At 49.5% G+C, this 19,458-nt stretch overlaps 11 protein-coding genes and 1 non-coding gene across 12 annotated transcripts; 6 read left to right on the top strand and 6 right to left on the bottom strand.

The window, feature by feature from the left end:
• Window positions 1-619: 619 nt before the first annotated feature.
• On the top strand, window positions 620-1,552 carry YALI1_A04927g (uncharacterized protein; the record flags this gene model as incomplete). The annotated part of the gene is made up of 1 exon (XM_499764.3): window positions 620-1,552. One exon carries the CDS (start codon window positions 620-622, stop codon window positions 1,550-1,552), a length of 933 nt encoding a protein of 310 aa, XP_499764.3.
• Window positions 1,553-1,679: 127 nt separating this feature from the next.
• Window positions 1,680-1,753, bottom strand: YALI1_A04916r. Its single transcript has one exon. It is a non-coding gene; the product is annotated as a tRNA-Ala (tRNA).
• Window positions 1,754-2,048: 295 nt separating this feature from the next.
• On the bottom strand, window positions 2,049-4,037 carry YALI1_A04893g (uncharacterized protein; the record flags this gene model as incomplete). The annotated part of the gene is made up of 1 exon (XM_499763.2): window positions 2,049-4,037. One exon carries the CDS (start codon window positions 4,035-4,037, stop codon window positions 2,049-2,051), a length of 1,989 nt encoding a protein of 662 aa, XP_499763.1.
• An 869-nt stretch (window positions 4,038-4,906) lies between these two features.
• YALI1_A04884g (uncharacterized protein) lies at window positions 4,907-5,164 on the top strand (the record flags this gene model as incomplete). Its single annotated transcript, XM_068281635.1, has 1 exon — window positions 4,907-5,164. One exon carries the CDS (start codon window positions 4,907-4,909, stop codon window positions 5,162-5,164), a length of 258 nt encoding a protein of 85 aa, XP_068137736.1.
• A 1,113-nt stretch (window positions 5,165-6,277) lies between these two features.
• On the bottom strand, window positions 6,278-6,913 carry YALI1_A04864g (uncharacterized protein; the record flags this gene model as incomplete). The annotated part of the gene is made up of 2 exons (XM_068281634.1): window positions 6,278-6,851; window positions 6,906-6,913. 2 exons carry the CDS (start codon window positions 6,911-6,913, stop codon window positions 6,278-6,280), a joined length of 582 nt encoding a protein of 193 aa, XP_068137735.1.
• A 90-nt stretch (window positions 6,914-7,003) lies between these two features.
• YALI1_A04859g (uncharacterized protein) lies at window positions 7,004-7,474 on the bottom strand (the record flags this gene model as incomplete). Its single annotated transcript, XM_068281633.1, has 1 exon — window positions 7,004-7,474. The coding sequence occupies one exon, from the start codon at window positions 7,472-7,474 to the stop codon at window positions 7,004-7,006; it is 471 nt and encodes a 156-aa protein (XP_068137734.1).
• A 1,070-nt stretch (window positions 7,475-8,544) lies between these two features.
• Window positions 8,545-10,902, top strand: YALI1_A04848g (uncharacterized protein; the record flags this gene model as incomplete). The annotated part of the gene is made up of 1 exon (XM_499761.2): window positions 8,545-10,902. The coding sequence occupies one exon, from the start codon at window positions 8,545-8,547 to the stop codon at window positions 10,900-10,902; it is 2,358 nt and encodes a 785-aa protein (XP_499761.1).
• A 201-nt stretch (window positions 10,903-11,103) lies between these two features.
• YALI1_A04817g (uncharacterized protein) lies at window positions 11,104-11,643 on the bottom strand (the record flags this gene model as incomplete). Its single annotated transcript, XM_499760.3, has 1 exon — window positions 11,104-11,643. The coding sequence occupies one exon, from the start codon at window positions 11,641-11,643 to the stop codon at window positions 11,104-11,106; it is 540 nt and encodes a 179-aa protein (XP_499760.1).
• A 233-nt stretch (window positions 11,644-11,876) lies between these two features.
• YALI1_A04815g (uncharacterized protein) lies at window positions 11,877-13,403 on the top strand (the record flags this gene model as incomplete). Its single annotated transcript, XM_068281632.1, has 1 exon — window positions 11,877-13,403. One exon carries the CDS (start codon window positions 11,877-11,879, stop codon window positions 13,401-13,403), a length of 1,527 nt encoding a protein of 508 aa, XP_068137733.1.
• A 457-nt stretch (window positions 13,404-13,860) lies between these two features.
• Window positions 13,861-14,865, top strand: YALI1_A04795g (uncharacterized protein; the record flags this gene model as incomplete). The annotated part of the gene is made up of 1 exon (XM_499758.3): window positions 13,861-14,865. One exon carries the CDS (start codon window positions 13,861-13,863, stop codon window positions 14,863-14,865), a length of 1,005 nt encoding a protein of 334 aa, XP_499758.3.
• A 166-nt stretch (window positions 14,866-15,031) lies between these two features.
• Window positions 15,032-15,290, top strand: YALI1_A04781g (uncharacterized protein; the record flags this gene model as incomplete). The annotated part of the gene is made up of 2 exons (XM_068281631.1): window positions 15,032-15,161; window positions 15,208-15,290. The coding sequence occupies 2 exons, from the start codon at window positions 15,032-15,034 to the stop codon at window positions 15,288-15,290; spliced, it is 213 nt and encodes a 70-aa protein (XP_068137732.1).
• A 180-nt stretch (window positions 15,291-15,470) lies between these two features.
• YALI1_A04742g (uncharacterized protein) lies at window positions 15,471-19,118 on the bottom strand (the record flags this gene model as incomplete). The annotated part of the gene is made up of 1 exon (XM_499757.2): window positions 15,471-19,118. One exon carries the CDS (start codon window positions 19,116-19,118, stop codon window positions 15,471-15,473), a length of 3,648 nt encoding a protein of 1,215 aa, XP_499757.2.
• Between the last annotated feature and the right edge of the window lie 340 nt (window positions 19,119-19,458).

The raw sequence follows: 19,458 nt of genomic DNA, 5'->3' as shown, positions 1-19,458 counted from the left end.
GAGATCATAAAGAGGGCGATTTGGCGGTCAAGAGCAGTTTCCACAGGTTGAAGAGCTCGTACTTTTATCTCTTGGTTTTCTTGGGTTTCTCTTGCACATTGGATTTATCTCACATGTCCATTGTCAATCTCTTGGTGATATGCACACTAAACTGCCTGTGGATAAGAGAGTGAGTGATGAGCCAAATATTTCCGATATTGGCCCCATTTGTACAAGTACAGGTACAAGTACAAGCAGAAGTACAAGTACCTGGACAAGTACATCTTCAGACAACCACAGAACCCTTGACAACATGGCCTTCCTAAAACTCGTATAGTACTTGTACCAATTCGGCACTTGTCTTGACATGTTAGAAGACTCTCAAGTAAATCATAAGTACATCTAACAAAAACTCAACTAAGTCTCCCATTCGCCGCCACTGAAGCTGCCAGTGCTGATTGTCATTCTGCATTGCCGAAAAGCGAATAAAAACCCAGAAATCAATTTAGTTCGACACAATTGCCAATTTGCACCAGCAATTAATGCAATTGTCCAAGCTCTTGAAGAGGTGACACCACACTAGCCACAACATACTCCAGCGCTCACCAAACCCAAAGCGTTGTCTCATTATCACCACCCCATGACTACCGACCGACTGCCTCTCAAGCAGCGAATGCTCAAGCTGAAGGACATTGGCTCGCTATCGATAGACCAATGCACATACAAGAACATTGAGCTGACTGTCACCGACAAGCAGGGCCACGCCCGGGTGTGGAACTACTCTGCCAAGAAGTTTGGAACCGAGTTTTTTCCCGGAGGAAAGCGCTTCTTCAGTGCTAACTACTCCAACAAGTGGTGGTACGAGCGGGAGTCGAACTGGCTCGACTTCCACATGGTCCAACAAGACACCAAAAGCGTGATACTTGTCATAGCCGGGCACCCTTACACTCTCCAGGTACCAGACAAGGGCAATGTCCAACCACACCTTACACGAGCCCCAGACGTGCCTGCACCAATCAGCTACGGTACAAAGGCACTTCAAGAGATTTACAAACATCCGCAACTGGCTGATTTCAAGATCATCGACGAAGATGACAAAACACACCTCATTCATACCCAAGTCCTCATACCGCTATGGCCCTACCTGGCTACAGTGCTGGAGAGCGGCATGACGGAGTCTCGTGATCGAACCCTCAAACTCCAATACCCCTCCAACATCCTAGACATCATCATCGGCTTTCTCTATGGAACAGTAACCAACGTATCCGAAGAACTGGCTCTGGAGCTTCTGATTCCGGCCAAGGTATACTTCCTACAAGATCTGGAACGGGCTGTGGAACGAGCTATCACAGGTTCATCTTTGGAAGGCGACAGGTGTATAATTTCCTGGCAGACCGCCAAACAAGCTGACAACCAGGTCATCCGAGATTACTGCTCATGTTACTTCCTGGAACACGTTGGACACCAAGCTACGGCCTATTTGTGTCCCGATCTTTTACCGGAGGAACTGGCAGAGTTCCAGACTGATCTCAACAACCAGAGAGCGAGACAACTTTTGTATGAGGGCCAATAGAGAGGATCAGTCGTGGTGTAGGAGCGGCGGCAACTATGAATGCATTTTAAATAATTCATATCAACAAATCATTCCTTTAATCATCGTTCGTTTACAAAAAATAATCGAAATACAAAGATTTAAAAAATGGACGACACCGGAATCGAACCGGGGACCTCGCGCATGCTAAGCGCATGTGATAACCAACTACACCAGACGCCCTCAAATTATGATTTATTTTTGACCTTCGTCTACAAAACCGGAAGCGTGCTTAGTCATGCTCAACTCATCAGAATAAAAACAGAACACGGCGAAAACTAGAAATCTTGCTGAAATATTGAGACGATCACGTGAGAAACAATAATGATACGTGGTAAATGAGTAACTGAAATTATGGGAGCTTCTCATGTCATTAAAACGTCTCTATTACGGTGAATCACACACATAAACAATATCCATGCGACTCAAACATCTACCATTATGTCACTTATCAAGCGTCGGAATAAATATATAAATACTATGCTAAGGCGGAGAACTTCTTCCAATGTTTGGGAACATCTACAGGATCGTCATTCAGCAGACTCTGTAGATAGTTGTTCAGCAGCTGGTCTTCCTGAGAAACCAGGGACAGGTTGCGTTCAACAGCATCAATGAAGGCGTGATGCAGATTGACAATTCGCATGAAGTTGGACGTTTTGTGGATTCCGGTGTGAAACCTGTACCACTCAACATCAATGATCTGAAAATGGCAGTATTGCAGCTGGATGAGGAAGTGGAAACTGAATCTGTGTTTCAACTGGAGAAAGTAGACACATCGGGCGAGTTTCAAAAGACGCGCGAAGATGCGTTGATAGCCTTTAATGATGTGTGGCATGAAGATGTACTTGAGTTCCTCGGGTGGAGTGTAGAAGACTGTAATATACTCTGTCGCCATGATTGAGTCGGGAGCGAAAGACTCCTCACCACCATCAATGTTCTGAGGAGTTCCAAACCATATTCTGATGTCTTTGTCTGGAAGCAGGTCCGCAACCAAATCTTCTGTGATTCGCAGATCCGAGTTCAGAGGAGGCCAGTTCAAGGAAGATCCAATTTTGACAGTGTTGTCTTGAAAGACGAGTTGACAGAGATCTATGGCTCCCAACCCCATCAGGAAGAATCGCTTAGCACTTTCTAAATGAGTGAAGAGGTACTTCTTGACGTGAGACATGAGTGAGTCATTGACCGCTTGCTGCTGTTGCTCAATCGATACCTGGAAGTCCTTCAGGGGGTCATCTGACTCAAACAGGGAAATTGATTCAGCTTTCTCGAGCTTCAGGAATGACAGCGTATCTGTGAACAGCTGAGCGGGCGCTAGGAGACTCGTTGTATCCCTTTCGAGACTTGATTCAAAATCCAATGGGGGTATGAGTGTTTCTTGAGACTCTACCTGAGGCATAACCGGCTTGGAATCAACGTTCGTATCAACAACAGTGGTGTCTCCTAGAGAATAAAGGATATGCAAAGCCGTGAGAATCTCCACACAGATTTGGGCGTCTTCGGGACATACAAACGTCGGTAAACGGTCCTTGTCGGTGATCAAAAAGCCCGAATTTGGTTCTTGAACAACAAACATCTCTGGATCCACCATTTTGGACGGGGTTTTCCAGTACGTGGAACCGTTCAACCCAATGACTCCATGTAACTTGAACATCCAAGGGCTCAAACACCGCTTGAACAACTCAGCGGTCAGGATATACAGGTTGATATCCGATGTTTGATAGATGGAAAGCCGTGTATGAAGCTCAGAAAGCAATTTTACGGGGTTCGGAAGGCTCTGAAGAGACAAAGCTCGTGAAAGATCTCCACAGCCAAGGATATTTGCCAGCAGATGTACGACAGTAGAAACAGGTCTCAGGTGGACTAGTAGCGGGAAAAGAGACTCGTCACTGGCATCCAGACTCTCAATGTAATGCTGAATAGCAGCCAGAATGTCGGTGAGAGCGGACCTGAACGCAATCATAATGCTGTCTTCCAACGAGACCATTTTGGCGATATCTTTGGCTGTGTTGGACAGACGAGTGAACAGAGACCCAATCTCCAGGCATTGGTCGACCAGTCCCTGAAGAGCCATTGTGGAGACTCCGGGCACTTTGATAGGCTGTGCAAAGTGTTTGGACACAAATCTTCTCGAGCTCCATCTCCAGATGAACATGATCGATTCTCGTCCCACCAGCACGTTGACTAGACATGTTAGAAACAGGCTGGTTGGGATGGTGGCGCCTTCAAACAGCGTGGAGATGGTCTGCTGGTCATGTTCGCACAGTAATAAAGGCGTGGGGGCCTGCGTGTGTCGTTTCAGCTTTTTCTGGGTCTGATGCTCGATGTCGGATGTTGGTGACGCGTCGTTTTCGCGCTTAATTTCGTTGAAACTTGATCCCAGTACGCAGAAGGACTCCAGGTCAATCTCCTGCGCCTGTGGCCGGTTAAGAACGGTTTCGTCAACTTTCAGATTCGTTATTGAGAACATGTCGTTGGCTGTGCTATCTCATGTTGCGTCGGTCAACATGTGTAGGTGCAGGAGGTGTACAACTAGGTGCAGGACGGTGCAGGTGGTGATAAGCAAGTACAGTACAGTATGCAGAGTGAAGATGAACAGTGATGTGAGGACAATGGTAGAGAGAACATAGAGTATATATAACAGTGGCTGGATCCATGGAATGTCCAGTCGATACAAAAAAAAAGCACCTCAGATGTACGAAATGGCCAACCTCCACGCTCTTATTAAGCTGAGACGACCAACTTGATTGGCTGAGACGCCTACTTAGATCGAGTGTAGTAGAGACTGTTTCCAAAGATACGACATTTCATTATCCCCACCAGCTTCGCAACAGTTACAAGTAATTCAATTGCTCAACGAGTCTTTGGGGGTGACTATTAGTCAAGATGAACTCATTAGTAAGCCACATGGCACCCTCAGCCGAACACATCAACTGTGACTTTTCCATGCGATAAAGAAGTTGGCCAACTACAAGTAGCCACCGGTGCTGTACAGTACTTACTGTAGCGACTTGGTACAATCAATACGTCCGTTTGAGCTATCTTGACCACAGCCTACCATGCTCAGAAACCGAGCATCGAAGAAGAGGAAGCAGTACCGCCAGAGAACCTCTCCAAAACCTGCTTGGAGGTGATCAGGACCGGCTCCATTCACAGGGAAGCTGGCCGCCAATGGGGTGTTCCTCATCCTATCTTTTCATACAGAATTTCACTACTTAAGGAAAATGGCGCTCTCCGACCTGGCTGGGTTGAAAGGCCGAGGGCCCAATACCAGGAGACGGTTCTCAAGCGGAATGTCAGCCTTCTCTACAATAGAAAATTGACCGAGGCACACGAGGAATGTCCCGCAGAGCCAACTACCCCATATCGACATCTGATGATTCAGATGACGACGATTTTCAGGGTGCTTCCCCATCTCAAGACAGGGACTCTCTGGAGACAGACACACTTGGCTCGCTGCAGGCGCTCCACAACTTTTCCAGCGCGCACCCGAAATTCGACAGTGTCTTGAGCAGGGTTTCTGCAAAGAATTGTATCCACCCATGGTCAATCCACCTAGAAGTGGTACCGCCCTTCAGAACTGGATCCACAGCATAACCCCGGTTATGCGAGACTTCCTCAGCCATAATCTGAAGCATTTGCTGAGATGATCGATGAGATGGCGGGCGATTTGTATCTTCTGCAAGAAGTTCAAAAAGCGGGATATAGAGAATTCTGTCGTGAGAAGCAAGACCAAGAGAATCAGAGTGTACTCGAGTGATCCGGGTAGGTCAGTCTGTATCAAGGATGCTATGTCAGCTCGCTTGAAAGGGACAGAATAGGACAAAGCCAGACAGCAGCGGGTCGCACAGTCGGAACAGGACCTGCCGACGCAGGGCCGTCAACCCAAGTTCAGTCGACTCAAGAGCAGTCCTCAAGTCGCATGCCTTGACAAAGGGCTTCCTCACGTGACGTGTCTCGACAAAGACATTCCTCACGTGACGTTCCTTGACAAAGGCAGGCCACACATCGTGCCCGGGCCCTTCCATTGGCCGCTACAGTACTTTTGTTTTTGCAGTCAGTCGTCTAACTGAGACCAGCTCGACAATGCAGGGAGAGAGTCCCGACTCCTTTGCCTGTTTGACTATGTATATTTGACCAGTTGGTGCAGAAGGCAGTTGTGCCCATGTGCTGTTTTGCTACTAAGAGTATTCTGTGAACAAACAAAAATTGGGTCTCGTCATGGATGGGGTTTTCGTAGGTAATTGAAGCTATGGCAATCTGATGACGTTATTTGCCACCTGAATGGAGATTTCATTATTATTCACCTGTCCAAATCTAACCTGTATGCCAGGGACGATCACCAAGTGCTGGGTTGCCCTTAGTATGTAGGCCGTGTTTATAGTTGAGTAATTAATGAAAGGATAAGTAGAATTATAGTATCTACTTAGATTGGTAGTTAACAGTGGATAGCGGGGTGGTTTCAGTCGGAATAAGTTCTCCTTCTGTACAGAAGACGATATTTGCAGGTTAATTTCGAGGTTAATTCACAGCGCAACAATGTTCTCAGTACAGTACAGTACTTGTTGTATCCCCCACCTCTCGTGGAAACATTCCTTGGTATCTCAAGTCAGTTAAAGCGTCTATCAGCTCCCTCAGGGGCTATGAGAATTGCACTAACCACCTCAATGAGGGCTATCAAAAGGTATGTACAGTAGGTACTTGTATCAATCAAGATATCAACGAGTAGCTTCCCAAGAGCCTGAAGTACTTGTACAAATACCACAGGAATCGCAGTAGTATGTCACTGTGCTTGAATACCATTCGTACTGTACAGTAAACAGATCTTGTAGAAACTCGACGGTGATGCGCATCTTCGCTGGCGATACCAGGTCGGTATAGTGGGATAGTTGGAGAGTGGGAGAATGGTCCGTCAACAATTGCAATATGTATACAAGCAGTCTCTTTGGACTCGATTGCTTTCCTCAACCAAAATTCCATGTCTCGATCACATGAAAGACGTCCATGATGCGTTGCAGACCCAGTCAACAAAACGTCATTGGTCAGCAGTGACTTCCGGTTCCAGTTTGATTTCGCAAAGGTGTACTGCAACTGGCGACCGCATACCGAGCACGACTTGAATGCTGCCTTCTCTGATAATTCTCCCCATTCAAGTATAGCTCGACGGCTTGGGTACAGGGTCCAGCTTTCCAGATTTTGTTCGGATAGCCTCTCAGATGCGAAAAATGGGGAAATGAGAAACGCGCTGTGGAATGTCTGGAAAAGCGCGTCTCTCAGGCTCTTGCTCTCTCAGACGACCAGCACATGGACATCATTTTAGCTGTAGTGGGAGATCGACTAGGACATCAGTTGATTAAGAGCAGCGCAAGACTACAGAACACAACCCCAGTCACGTCGAGCTGTATTCTTCTACTGTAGCCATCTCTTCAGCGCAGATCACCACTCTTCATCCCACACAATCGCCCCAAACGTACACGGTCCGCTTCCGAGGTGCCGGTTGACCTGGGAATGACAACCTCTTTTGGGAGATGGGCACCGTATAAAGTTGGCGATAAAAGCGAGGGTGATTTGTGGGGGCCTCGAACAGGAGACAACAGAGAAATGGAAGCCCGTTTGGGGTGGCGATATGGAGCTCGGCACCGGCGACTGGCGGGAAGGTCCGGTCAGAAAGACATCTGTGTGTCTATTGCATCTGCCAAAAGTCATGCCACCCCGATCTACAGTGGGCATTGGAGCTAATTTTGTCAGGTCAATGTTTGTCAACGTTGGAGAGGTCTTGACGTTGACTAAGCAGTACGAGTACCACTTGGTAAGTAAAGTTCCGAAAGAGTCCTTGGCAAAAGTGACTTTGCAGTCCGCCAACGATGTGTGTAGCAGGCTCGCCTCTCCCAAAGAGCCACCATTCATCGGCGTGTCCCCAAAAAGACGCATTTATAACATGCTTAAACCCACAGTTTAACGCCGTGCGCTTTGCTAGCAAGCTTCCGCGGTGTTCCAGCGTTGAGGGCGACACACTGCATCGAGTGCTGAGTGACTTTGCGTGCGCGGAGACAGTTATTATTTGTCGCTTAAAGGACGATACGAGTACGAGAGCACACAAGGGATTACATGTAGTTGGGTCACGTGTTCAGTCTACCGAATCAAGCTACTACAAGTAGCACTTCCCAGACCAGGCATGATGGCTACAAGTAGCTACAGTAGCTACAATCCAATAGTCTACTGTATGTGAGACATCAATACAAGAAAAAGAAGCTCGTGGTTGTGAGCCCGAAACGGCATCAGGGCGGCACGGGAACACGAAAAAGAGACGTGACGGAGGTGTGGCTCCGGAGATGGCGGCTTACATAACCCAGGTACGTCTCAAACGCCGTCCCAAGCAGAAGCTCGTGCACACTGAGCTTGTCCCGAAACCCATTCTCGGAGCCCAGATTAACGCAATAAACGAGGGTGAGACCGGGCGTAGGGTTTGGGTTTCCGAAATAACGCGTGTTAACTCCGGTCTTGGGGGACGATGGAGGGTCCCGGAGGACGTGTTGAGGGCGGATTGGCGAGATAGTTGCACGGATTTAACCGCCTGGCTCTGGCGAGTCCGCTCATGTCCAAACCCGCCCCAGCCAGCCACCGCTCGCGGGTCCCCATCGTCCCCTCTCAACCTTCCTTTTGGGCTTGCGACATTTAGCGGAGACCCGCATATTAGCCTTAGCTAGCTTCGCAGAGACAGCACATAGACTCTGTACACACCGACAGCCAGCTGACTCGCCTCGACTACTGGCCTTGACTTGACTTGACTGCACTTTGACTTATTGCATTTGTGAGAGTGGCGGCAAAGGAAGACTCCACCAGCCCAGACAAGTGACCCCAGACGACCACGTACACACAGACGACCAGGAAACAGACACAGCACCCAGACACAAGGTTCCACAAACATCCAACCGCTCTGCACAGCCCATCTAATTCACACCAACCAACCCACAAAGATGGTAGACGACGTGTTTAAGCGAAACCGGTCGACGTCGGCGTCGGCAGCCCTCACTCTAGGTCCGGGAGACGACACCACGACCGCCAAAGACTCGGGCAAAGAGATCACGTTCCCCCAACGGCTCAAGAGCTTCTTCAAGTTCAACAACACAAACAGCCCCGTGGCCAACTCGGGCAACGGCCCCGACGAAGAAATTGCATTCCCCAAATACGACCCCACGCCCACGATCCATGTCCAGGGCGTCCCGGGCGCGTCCAACACCTCGCCTCCGCCTGACGACAAGGAGACCAAATCGTCGTTCAAACAGCGGTTTCTGCGGGGTAGATCGCCCTCCACCCCCTCCACCAAGGACACAAACACACCCGACCAGCACAACCAACACCACGGCTCCGTCCCCACCGTGCCGGACATCCCTTCCGAGTTTGCCCCCAAGTTGCATTACCCCAAACACCTGGCAGCACACACCCCGGAGGACGAGGCCGTCGACCCCATGGACTCCACCAAGCCTGTCCCCGTGGTCGACGAGTGGCCCGTTCAGCCTGCGCATATGAGCGGATCCGCCTCTCCCAACTCGCCAAACTTCCACTCGCCTCCTTCCTCACCCTCCCCCAACAACAATAGCAACAACTACAACTACAACAACAACAACAGCAGCAACTACGGAGGTCTCGGCGTGCCCGGACAGCATCCCCGTAAGAACATTCGACGGGTGGCTTCAGAACCCAACGTCAAGAATGCCATTTCCAACTCGCATTCTCACTCCGGTGGCCACCATCAACAGCATCTGCCTATTATTCCTGCCGGCTCGGAAGATGTGCGTCTGCAGGACCTCGTGCGGGAGGAGCAGCAACATCCCTCGGACCCCATTACCGACAGAGACCGAACCCACTCTGCGCCTCTCAACGACGGCATTAATCACGGAAACGGCAGCCACGGCCAGAACAGCCGCTCCGGATCAGCCACCCCCCAGTCGCGATCTCGAACCAACTCAAAGTCGTTTGCACGAACCTACTCATCCAACTCGATAAAGGTTTGTGATGTGGAGGTGGGGCCCTCGTCGTTCGAGAAGATCCGACTGCTGGGACGGGGAGACGTGGGAAAGGTGTACCTGGTCAAAGAGAAGAAGTCAACCAAACTATATGCCATGAAGGTGCTATCCAAGAAGGAGATGATCAAGCGAAATAAGATCAAGCGAGCATTTGCCGAGCAGGAGATTCTCGCTACATCCAACCACCCCTTCATCGTCACCCTCTACCACTCCTTCCAGTCGAATGACTACCTGTACCTGTGTATGGAGTATTGCATGGGAGGTGAGTTTTTCCGAGCGCTTCAGACCCGCGAGCGAAAGTGTGTGGCAGAGGCCGACGCACAGTTCTACGCTGCCGAGGTGACTGCTGCTCTGGAGTACTTGCATTTGATGGGATACATCTACCGGGATCTCAAGCCCGAGAATATTTTGTTGCATCAGTCTGGCCACATCATGTTATCTGATTTCGACTTGTCCAAGCAATCGGAGCAGCTTGGTGCACCAACTATCCAGAGCTCCACCAACGTGCCCCAGTTGGACACCAAATCGTGCATTGCAAACTTCAGAACCAACTCGTTTGTCGGCACCGAGGAGTACATTGCTCCCGAAGTCATTCGGGGTAACGGACACACTTCCGCGGTGGATTGGTGGACCTTGGGCATTCTCATCTATGAGATGCTGTTCGGCATGACTCCCTTCAAGGGCAAGAACAGAAACCTGACCTTCTCTAACGTTCTGAAACAGGAAGTCAACTTTCCTAGCGGCTCGGGATACCAGTCCATTTCGTCGTCGTGTAAGAATCTGATTCGAAAGCTGCTGATCAAGGATGAACACAAGCGAATGGGCTCCAAGGCTGGTGCATCTGATATCAAGAACCATCCCTTCTTCAAAAACACACAGTGGGCTCTGCTACGAAACCAAACGCCTCCCTTGGTTCCTGTTCCTAGTCGGGGAGCTGATGCTGTCAACTTCCGAACTATGAAGGATTCTTCGTCGGTGGACTTTGTGACCGACAAGAAGCAGGACAAGTCGATATCGTCGGTGCTGTCGGTCAACACCGACCGATCATCAACCAATTCAGTGGCGGGACCTCGAAGTTACGGGCGGGAGGGCGATTACGACCCCTTCCAGAATTTCAATTCTGTCACTTTGCATCACGTGGGAGCAGACAGCGAGGGCGAAGACGACGACGGAGACATCACGATTACTAATCAGGATATTCCACATACTTTCCAGCCCAACCCGGCCAAGAGTCCCAACATGAAGAACAGTTCGGGGTTCTTCTTTGGAGGTCAGAAAGATAAGCTGTGGAAGACGAATCGAACGTGACAAGGAGTACGAATGCAGCGTGCTCCACAAGCTGGAACGTTAATCTGAGATGCTCGCATCTTCTATAAAAAGTCAAGCATAAGTTATAATACATGGTGATAACGTTGAAGTGTACAAGTAGGTACGAGTACATACTTGGATGTAATGTGAACGCAATAAATATTATCAAGTATTTTTCAGTAGTAGAGACAGATGTCTCACCTATCTCTTCAGGGAACTGTCCTTCAAAGCTTCGATGAGCTCCAGACGTTTGGCCTTGGTCAGATCAGCCTTGGCCTCTTCAAACCCTGCCCACTTTCGCTTTCGGTTTTCGGGCCACACATCTGCCAGGTTCTCGACCTCCATTTCGTAAAAGTGGAACTCCGTCTTGGGAATCAGGCTGTCCTTGTACTCGATGGGTTTTCGCATGTCGTCGTACTTGCCGAGGTATTTTGAGATCTTGCCCGTGACTCCGGCCTCTTCCCACGTTTCTCGCACGGCAGACTCACTGAAATCGCCCTCCACGCTCAATTCGTCCTTCTCCACGCCTCCCTTGGGAAGAATCCATCTGTTGGGGTGGGCCGCCGACGAAATCATGAGCACCTGAGATGAGTCATTATTGACACAGACACAGCCAGCCACGACCCGCGACCCCGAGGCTGAGTACACCTGGTTGTCTCGTCCCTCTCGGGCCTTCATCGACTTTTCCTTCTTTTCCTTCTTGTCTTTACCGTCTTTGGCCTCTTTGGTGTCTTTGCCCATTGTTGCTGGTGATGGTTAAGATGTAAAAAAATCGATTATGCATGCAGATAATTAAGCGAGAGTATATTTTTTGGCCATGGGGGGACGCGATTGAATGATTGTGAGGGGTATTGATAGAAAGATTCGTATTATTCTGGAACGCTCGAAGCACGTGTTTGTGGGCCCCCAGACCAAGTTGCTTAGTCATCGGGTCTTTCGTCTGTGCAAGAGGATTGTGCATGTAGCATGCAAATATGGTAACGTTGGTACTTGGCCTGTTGAAACATCTTGAGCACACAATGGAGGTGAGTACTAGTGGCAAGGGGCACAGCAACTACTCAAGAACGGCTCTAACACAGCTCACATCGTTTGGAAAACAGCAGGAGACGTCCAATCTCGACCACAAGCTGAGCCTTGCTCTTCGTGAGGACTTCAAGCATCGAAATCAGCCAAAAGGCCAACAAACCGATGACGATAACGACGATGACGACGACGGTGATGACGATGATGACGACGATGACGACGACGAACTCGACGAACTGCCAATATCACATGAATTGTTTGCGAGCATCTCGAAACAGCCAGTCTCGTGCCTTGTTCAGGAGAAGTCTGGCAGCAGATTGATTCTGGCCACCGGACGAAAAACGGAGTTCTATGACTTCCCCACTCTTGATAAGCCTTTCAGAGAGGTGGATCAAGATGCCCAAGTCACTTGCCTGGCACATGATCCCAGCAACATTGTTCTGGCCGTTTCTGAGACGAAGAAAGTCAAGATCTACAGTAGAGACGGACAGGAACTGGCAGAGTCTGTGGAAGGTGACATGTACCTCGTGACGCCTCAGAACACAAAGGGACATACTGCGACGGTACTAACGGGTATCGCACTGGGCGGCTGTGAGTTTGTGACCTCCTCACGTGACCAGACAGTGCGGATTTGGAAGTACACTCCTGGGTCTCTGAAGCAGACAAATGTGATTGTGACCAAGACCAAGGGGGTCAAGAAGGTCGCTGGTGACGATTCTGGGGTGGTTTACCATCTAGCAGCGTTGGATGGCCTCATCGTTGCTGCTACCAAGGACTCTCTGATAACCTATAGCAAGTCCAATGGCTACTCCAGATCTATGTCTACTCTACAGGTGGAGGTGACCAGTTTGACATCCAATAGTACCAACCTGGTGGTCACGACCACCGACAAGTCTCTGAAGATCCTCTCCAAGGATCTCAAGGTTCAACTGGAGAACAACCTTGATGAAGTTGTTACCAGCACTGCCTATTCACCAGACTCGAAGTACATAGTTGCTGTTTCTGACTCGTTACGGATTCTTGATAGCAGTGACTTGGCTGAGGTCTACAAATGCAAGCTTCGATCACCTGCCAAATGTGTTTCTTGGCACGCGGGCCTCAATCAGATCTGCCTAGGACTCGAAAATGGGCAGTTACAGATGCTGTTCTCCCCTGAGCTGTCCTCAAAGGGGGCCCTGGCGGTTCTTGAGCGAGGCCATCGAAAGCGAGACATTGACGATGTTCTTCAGACCGTCGATGTATCGTCCACGTCGCTCAAAACTGTCAACCCCTTTGCTGACGACTTCCACAAAGACAACCAGAAGCGCAAGAAGCAGGCCGCTAGTCACCACCCAGACAATAAGCTGGATGTTTGGGGAACCCCTGACCAGAAGCATGTTGATGCTACCACTGACAAGGCGTATCGACAGGACCCTAGAGAGGAGCTTTTGAAGTATGCCGAAAAGGCCAAGAATTCGGATATTTTGGAGAGGAAGTAGAAGAGACAGGGTCTACTTCATGGGTCACTCAAACATTGTATATTAGTAATAATTGATCTAATCATAGACGAGCTACAAGTACCAGTACTGAAACCCATGCAGATGATTCCTATTATCTCCAGAGAGAATCTGCTGTCTAATCCATGACTCTTACACACAAATGAAGAGTCAGATCCAAAGTCAGTATCTATAGTTAGATCCACAAAGTAGTCTTGTGGGTATCTGGTGGAACAGCGTTATTACACAATATATCAGCAAATGTACATTTTTTTTCTCACGTGATGACACACTCACATGTGATTTGCACGTGACTACATAAACCTTGCGTGGAAATAACTGCCGCGATGTGTTTCATGTGTTTCGTTTCCCGATGATCATTTCCATAACAAGGTTCGACATGCATCGGAATATGCAACTAATGCATGATGCAGATGTAACCCCACAACGACACCTTGATATGGCGATAAAACCGACTGAAAACATGGCTGAGAGTGCCATTCCGCTCGAGATTGCGCTCGCCATATTCTCATTTTGTGAGATTGAGGCCTGTGTTGATCTCCGGCAAGTTAGCTCTTTCTGGAACGAGGCCTTCAAACAGGCCGATGAGATTGTCAAACACAAGGTGCTGGGACGAAATGCTGTGATTCAGCCAGGAGAAGCCGGATCGGAACTAGAGACGTGGACAGATTGTGCCCTGGTATTTGTGGCGCGTTTGCGCAGCTCTAAATGGAGGGCTATCGAGTCAGTTGAGCAGGTGGACACCCCTCCAGGGAAAAAGTCGGAAGCTCGGATCCTGCCTGCTATACAGGTATATGGACGTCTTCCGAGCGATTTCAGAGGTCTCCTAGTTGGTTGCGATCACTCCAAGGTCAATGAAGAGCTCATTTTGAAAGACAAGTACGCTATCGATGGACGGTCTCTGAGGGCTCGTGAAATCATTCCAGGGAGAGATGAGATGGGCAGGATCGACTCAGTGGACGGCCACAAGGTACAAGTGACTTACAAGGACATTTCTGTGGTTCTACCAGCAAAAATGGCCGAATTGACCAACATTTATATGAATGACGCTGTGATAGTGGCTCGTTCAGGAACAGAATGTTTTTTGTTGCCACGTGTCTCAACTGATTTTCGAGACGGCCAGGGATTTGGGTACAGCCAAAAGTACTACGAATCTCCAGAGTTCTCCAACAGATCAAGTTACATCTCGACTTACTACCAAGATGCTCCTCAGACATCGCGAACGTTTCGTTTGGCTGACTTGTATCACAAACGCATGGTTGATCTATTTTCAACGTCAGCAAATATCGACGCTGTGGCCACTTTCAATTGTTTGGTTTACAAAGTGCACAGGAAAGGGCCTGGCCTATATACCTGTGTTCCTGGACGGAACCAACATGTACTACCGCAAAGACCGAATGATCCATGGCATAGATGGTCGGTTTTGGGGCGATCAGGGAAGTAAATCACGTGACGCACAGCGGTACACGTGCTACGGAACCGAAGCAGGAGCTGAAATCATTGATTTGGCTAATGGTACCGTTACTGATATCGAGACGGCCGATGATGCCAGTCACATATTTGCTGGCTATTCGAACGGCGAGTTTGGAGCATGGTACTTTTCGTCCAAGATGATGGAGGGGCTAAAGAAGATGTTGACAGTACATACCAAGGTTGATCCTGGAAGGGCAGAGTATGATCTGTCGAAGAAACCGGAGAAGGAAAGGTGGTGGAAGACTATGAAGATGGGCATGACGAAGAGTATCAGCTAGTTCAACATAGCTGAAGGACCACACACATGACAGAGACTCCTTCAATGCTTGGAATGATTCCATTCATTTGCTGGTGAATGAGACTGTCCGAATTCAGCAGCGGTCACATCAGTATTAGTATCATAAGTCCTCAGTGACAATTGCAACTATTACTACAGGGTACAGTATTACATAAGTGATTAACAGAGCATCCACGGACGTCCGATGATCTACAGAATAGCAGCTACAATACGCAACACTTTGCGATTTAAGCCTGTGTGCAATGTGTATAAATAAATTCAACGTCTATCAAAACTTTTCAAAACTTTTGGTTGTTGTTGTACCCATGGAGATCCTCGAATAGATTCTGCGGAGGAACCGACTGGGTCATTTCTGCCTCGTTGACTCGGCCAGGAGCCAACATGTATCCACTGTTGCGTCGACGCAGACAAGTAGCAATGATGCCGATGCCCACGATGAGGAACATAACACCGACAGCCACGGCCAGCGCCACCAGCACCACAAAACCCCGTCGCATCTTCTTTTTCTTGTGAATGGGAGAGTATGACCTGGAGCTCTGTGAGAAAAAGCCGTTAATGGATCCCTGTCCCGACTTACTTTGTGTCACCAAGAAGGGCAGTACCGACTGTCCGTCAAACAGGACCGACGAAAAGTTGCCCTGGTTGGTCTGAATGTCTCCTGAGATCATAAGCAGCTGATCAGTATCCAGTGTCACCACATTGTCTCGCTTCTTCTTACCCCCAGTCTGCAACAGCTGTAGGGATGAGATGTACGAAGTGTCTTCCAAACCAGGAATAGACACCTCGTCCCACACAGTACCGTTCCAGTGCACGAGTTTCTGGCCAGACGGGCTCTTGCCAACCACATACACATTGGTAAGATCATCGTTTGTCATGACAATCTGCACGGCCTCAAAGTCTGTCTGGTTGCCGTCTATGATGGACGAGAACTCGCCGGTGGAAAAATCAAACTGTGCCACGGAGGCCGTCTGGTCGTCGAACGTCATGTTTCCGCCAAGAAGAAGAACATCGTTGGACAAAAACTCGAGATAGTTGACGACTCCGGAGATGGACGACGAGGGAGAATTCCATCGAGCAGCGTCAAGATCGTACAAGCAGAAGGCTGAACACATAAGAGAACCAGCCATGCCGAACGATCCAGCTGCAACAAGCGTCTGAGAAGACGCTCGGTACTCAAGGCGAGTCACGTTGCCACCAGTGAGTCCCGGTGGCTGCAGAGAGGCGTAGCCGTTGTTGTCGAGATCATAGAAGGCGAGGTTAATCACCTGAGTCGATCCAATGTCGGAAGAGAAGGCACCACCAATAAACAGCATGTTAGACGAGTTGGAAGAGGCCAAGGACGTGATATTGGCAGGGTAGCCAAGCGAGTTGGTAGGTCCCACGTTGATACCATCCTGCAGAATCGTCAGATCACTGCCTCCAAGCACAAGAGTCGATTCGTTTACATAGTGACCGGTGTAGTAGGAGGCAGTCTGGTTAGAATCGGACTCATTGGACTGTTGTCTCTTGGTCAAAGTAGAGCTGTTGCCTAATTTCGCGACGGGAACTAGATTCAAGTCAGAATCAAGATAAACGGCACCTTTGGCTTCAACCTGCGACATGGAAAGCATACCGAGATAAACAGTCACAGCATCGCTGCTGCCTCCAGCTCGAAGATAGGCCGACACAGGAAGCTCAGTTTTCTCCCACGTTGTCGAGTTGAAAAACACAGAGGTATTGGAGTTGTTGCCGGTGGCTGCCCAAACGTGCCTGGTGTCGTTGAAAGTGTACTCCACCAACGCATCCACAGAGCCGGGAACTCCGTCAATCCGACGAAGAGCATTTCCATCAAGATGAAACAGACCGGACGAAGTCCCGACAACAATGGTGCCTTCAATAGATGTCAGAATGGTGATGGGACCATCAATATCGGTCTTGTTGGCGGAGGTGGAGTTGGGGAACAGAGAAGACTCATTGCCCACCTGAAGCAGGTTCTTTCCAATAGGAGAAATGAAGTCACCAGCAATAACAACGCCGTCATCAGATTCAGAAGTCTCAATGAAAGTCAGTCGACCGTTAATCAGAGGTCCCAGTCGGTTGAGAGTAGTATTTCCAACAGTCTGGTTGGCGGTGGAAAAGTTGCCAGGCGAGTACTCGAAGATGTTGCGGATGTCAACAATCTCGGAGCTGTTCACAAGTCGAGATCCATTCTTGCCGCCCAACAAGGTGTAGTTGAGGTACGAGTCACCAAAAATCTGTGTCAGGTTAGACACCGACGTCATGGTGAACTGAAGACGGTCAGCCACAAAGTTTCGAGGAATGGGACCCTCTGCGGAAGGCTTGAGAATGACTGAGGGATGGAAACCAGACGTCACGTTGATGGGGCCAGAAAAAATGGTGTCGTACTTGTCCTCGTTGTTGGTCTGGAAGAGAGTCATGGAGTGACTGTCAGAGGGAGAAGTCTGCACAGTGACATCAACACCACCTCGAGCATCACAAGAGTTGTCCTGGATACATCCAGGGGTGAAAAGACGCACTGTATAGTTTCCGGAATAGGAAGCGTTCGGTGAAAAGGACACTTGTGTGTCGTCCAGTTGCTGTTGAGAGTCGATGGAAGATGTCAAATAAGTGCCCTGGGTACTGAAATCACCCTGTGCGGTGGCATTTGTGGCCTGCGTCATGTTTTTAGAGCACCCGTTACCTTCGTTAAGCTGGTTGTCAGCGAAAGTGAATCGCTCAGCATGGAACATTTGCACCCCAGAAAGACCAGCATGATTACCATAGAAGGATAGTAAATCGAGTTGGAAAGAGTTCATGCCAATATCGTTGACAAAGGTGAACTCACGCGAGCCTCCTTGCGGCATAGGACAAAAAGCGTCGCAGTACTTCTTCTGTCCGTCCTGGTCCACATAACTGAGGTTCATGATACCGTTCAGAGGAAACGCCAGGAACCGCAGCATCTCAGTGCCGCCTCCAGACGACTCTGGAAGATTATCAATGACAACTGTCGACGGTGTGAACGAGTAGGGAAAGTTGGCTCGCCAGGTGCCCTGTCTGTCGGGAGTAAGAGCCCACGAAGTGGATCCTGGACAAGAAATATCCTTCGGGTTCACATCGCCCGCTGTTCCCTCGGCTTGGATCTGTGCAGATTGGAAGGAGATCTGCTGGGGTGCGTTGATTGTCTGGTTCACCTTTCGAGCAATCTCCTGGAGAGTTTCTGACGAGTTAGAACCATTCTGGCCATTTGAAAGCAGTTCCAAAGTGGTCTGGTTGGAAGCCAGACCGGTCAAATCAAGATCGGTGATGTCGGTCACGTTGTGCTGGACCGTGTGGTTGGTGCCCTTGTCGTTGACAATGCCCTCAAACGAGCCTGTGAATACCAGATTGTCGCCCAGTCTGGTGATGCCGGTGACAGACCCATTTTTGAATCCTCCAAAGCTGGGAACCGCAAAATCCTGCTTCTGCGTGTCCCACTGCGCCACTCCTCCTTCCATTTCTCCTCCCACAAGCACCGAGCCCTCCTTGCTATCGCAGAAGAGTGCGTGGATGGTACCATTCAGGCCCGTGATGATCGAGTTGACGGTTCCCTCGGCAATGTCCACCGTCCACAAGCCCCTTCCGTCCGTCATATATAGATTGTTGTCAAGCTGGCACTGCTTGATGGTCTGGTTTCGCGTCAGTTGCACCTGGGCCAGACTAATCAGCACAGACGAATTGACCTGCGCTATCACGTGCGGTGAGTCGTGGCCTATTTGTGCCACCTGCGAGCCTGAGAACGACGAAAAGTTCTGCTGACCGCCATATTCGACCCGCGAAATGCCGTCATAGTCGCCCAGAATGCCCATCTCGCCGAAATTGTCCGTGTTGAGTTTCGGCAGCTCCACCGGATGCACCGCGTACGCTGCCCAAGCCGGCGAGCCCAGTAGTAGTAGACTGGACCACCTCATTAGTTGTGTGTGTGTTTGTGGGGGGTTTTGAGCCGAGTCGTGCGGTTTTTTCTGAGATGTAGACGGAGGTTGGAGTGGTGATAGTTTCGTGTATTACAGTGCTCGTGTACGACTGAGTTTATTTTCACTTTTTAACGTTTGGCACTACTCCTATTTTGATGTATCCCGAACGGGTGTCGACAATAATACACTGGCGGAGACGGGAGAAGGGAAGAAGGGGCCCGTGGACTCATAGACGTCACGTGTTGTCCCCTCTCTGTGTCTGTCTCGTTTTCCGAGTCGTGGTCGGAGGGAGCCAGCCCTCGGTCACGTGACCACCGTCTCGATTTCTCAGCCTAAG

This window comes from Yarrowia lipolytica, chromosome 1A (assembly GCF_001761485.1).
Source record: "Yarrowia lipolytica chromosome 1A, complete sequence".
NCBI lineage: Eukaryota > Fungi > Ascomycota > Dipodascomycetes > Dipodascales > Yarrowia > Yarrowia lipolytica.
Note: the sequence above shows the minus strand (reverse complement) of the source record. Positions and strands in the feature narration are given on the sequence as shown.